Source organism: Mangifera indica, chromosome 16 (genome assembly GCF_011075055.1).
Source record: "Mangifera indica cultivar Alphonso chromosome 16, CATAS_Mindica_2.1, whole genome shotgun sequence".
Taxonomy (NCBI): Eukaryota; Viridiplantae; Streptophyta; class Magnoliopsida; order Sapindales; family Anacardiaceae; genus Mangifera; species Mangifera indica.
Genome location: NC_058152.1, coordinates 3185256 through 3187764, shown reverse-complemented (window position 1 = coordinate 3187764; position 2509 = coordinate 3185256). Strand labels below are relative to the sequence as shown.

General features: G+C 33.6%; 1 protein-coding gene across 1 annotated transcript; it reads left to right on the top strand.

Moving 5' to 3' along the window:
• The first annotated feature begins 308 nt into the window (after window positions 1–308).
• On the top strand, window positions 309–2292 carry LOC123199592 (disease resistance protein RUN1-like). Its single transcript, XM_044614622.1, has 2 exons — window positions 309–1014; window positions 1272–2292. The coding sequence occupies exons 1-2, from the start codon at window positions 929–931 to the stop codon at window positions 2290–2292; spliced, it is 1107 nt and encodes a 368-aa protein (XP_044470557.1). The 5' UTR covers window positions 309–928.
• Window positions 2293–2509: the final 217 nt, after the last annotated feature.

Genomic DNA, 2509 nt, shown 5'->3' with positions numbered 1-2509 from the left:
GAAAAGAGATGAAAGGAAAAAAATTAAAAGGTCGGCCAACTTCTGGGTAAAAGGGGGAAGGTAGGTCAAAAAACGGGCAGGTAATTTCCGGGAAAAAAATTAAAAGGTAGGTCAAAAAGGGGGAAGGTAGGCCAACTCCTGGGAACAGCGGAATAAATGGATGGTTTTGGGTTATTCTATGGATTTATGTAAATAGTTTAAGTAGGATATTTGGTTACTCTCACCTAACCCTTATGAATTATCACTGAGAGTTTATTAAATAACATTAAAATAACAGAAGGAAAAGGAGCTTGCTAGGAAAAAAGAAAAGCAAGTGGCAATCAGCGTACAGATTCAGCCATGGTGGAATATATAGTCAATTACTCAATTATGTGATATTTAGTTTAGCCCTCTTTGTTAATGCGAAGGGCCTCTCATCTAATGGCTTCTTCATCTTCTTCATCATCAATTACTCCTACAAGTGCCGCTCATCTAATGGCTTCTTCTTCTTCTTCTTCATCAATTACTCCTATAAGTGCCTCCCATCTAATGGCTTCTTCTTCTTCTTTCATCAATTACTCCTAAACTAGAGAATGAGGTATTCCTTAGTTTCTATGGTGAGGACACTCGGAAAAAGATTACCAGCCATCTATATGAAGCCTTATGTCGGAAAAAAATTAAAACCTTCATTGATGATAATCTTGTCAGAGCAGAAGAAATTTCTCCATCTCTTTTGAAGGCAATTAAACATTCAAAGATCTCAGTTATCATTTTCTCTAAAGGGTATGCTTCGTCCAGATGGTGCCTCATAGAACTTGAAAAGATAGTTAAATGTTATAAGAAGTATAATCAGATCCTACTACCGGTCTTCTATGAGGTCGATCCATCTGATGTCAGGAATCAAACTGGGGATGTTAGGGATGCATTTGCTAAGCTTGAAGAGCGTTTTATGGATGATTCAGAGATGTTGCAAAGATGGAGGACTGCTTTAAGGGATGCGGCCAACCTATCTGGTTTTGATTCAAAGAACTATAGGTAATTGTAAATTTATTTATCAATGTCAAATATGTAGTAACTAGTAATCCTACTTTCAACTGTCTCTTTTTTTTGTTCTTCAAATTTAAGAGAATAGTTATTCTATTGGTCTCTCTTTATTTTTGAGATAATCAAATCTACAATCGATTAATAGGTAAAAGTCCTATACAATTCTAGTAAACTAGTATTGTCAGACAAAATTTAAGACAATATCTCTGCAATGTCATTTTATTCATTTTTTTATTTTTACTTTGTAGGAATGAAGCATCACTTGTAATAAATATTGTTGACGATATCTTGAAAAGATTGGACTGTGACTCCTCTGTATTTTACACTGAGAACCTAGTTGGGTTAGATTCATCGATCGAGAAGATTAAAAATTTATTTTGTACAGAGGGTGTTCGCAAAGTAGGAATTTGGGGCATTGGAGGCATAGGTAAGACTACTCTTGCTAAAGTCATATTCAACAAAATCTTTAGACAGTTTGAAGCTTCTTACTTCATTGAAAATATTAGAGAAGAATCAGAGAAAAGTGGTGGATTAAATGACATGCGCCAAAAGCTCAGTCATGCACTTTTAGAGGATATACATCCCAATATTGGATTCATCTTTCCAAGAGAAAGGCTTAGCCGCAAGAAAGTTCTCATTGTGTTTGATGATGTGATTGCAGATTTAAAACAAATGGAATTTTTAAGGGAAGTTTCTGACTACTTGGATTCAAAAAGTCGAATAATCATAACAACAAGGGAAAAACAAGTGCTAGCAAATTGTGGAGTGCATAACATACACGAGATGGAAGGCTTATCATTTGATAAAGCTTTTGAACTTTTTTCCCTATATGCCTTTAAAGAAAACAATCCAATAGAACATTATATTGGGTTAGCATCAAGTGTAGTAGAACATGCTAAAGGTGTTCCATTAGCTCTCAAAGTTTTAGGTTCCTATCTATTTGATAGGACAAAGAAAGAATGGGAAAGTGCACTAGCGAACTTAAAAACTCATACTCATGGAAGTATTCAAAAGGTGTTAAAAGTAAGTTATGATGGATTACATGATAAAGAGAAGGATGTATTTTTAGATATTGCATGTTTCTTTAAAGGGTATAAAAGAGATCTTATAGAGACAATCTTGAATACTAGTGACTTAGACTCTCATATTTATATAAACGTTCTCATTGAAAGGTCTCTCATAACTACGTCAATTGACACCATAACAATGCATGATTTACTTCAAGATATGGGTAGAGAAATTGTTCGACAAGAATCAAATAATCCTTAGCAAACGAAGTCGGTTGTGGGATCATGAAGATATCTTTTCAATATTAAAGGGTAATATGGTAAGAGTTAAAATACTAATTTGTTATTTCTACTTTATACATGAGATATTATAAAATATTAGCTTGCAAAATATTCATTTGTAGTTATCATTGGGAATTAATTTAATTGGTATTGGGTATTAATGATGCATTTCTTATATTTCTTATATCTACATGTTT

Excerpts from the sequence above, each read along its gene's own strand:
- LOC123199592 (XM_044614622.1), top strand. The coding sequence starts at position 929 with ATGGATGATTCAGAGATGTTGCAAAGATGGAGGACTGCTTTAAGGGAT. Across the intron at positions 1,015-1,271 it reads TTTGATTCAAAGAACTATAG|GAATGAAGCATCACTTGTAA; the intron begins GTAATTGTAAAT and ends TTTACTTTGTAG.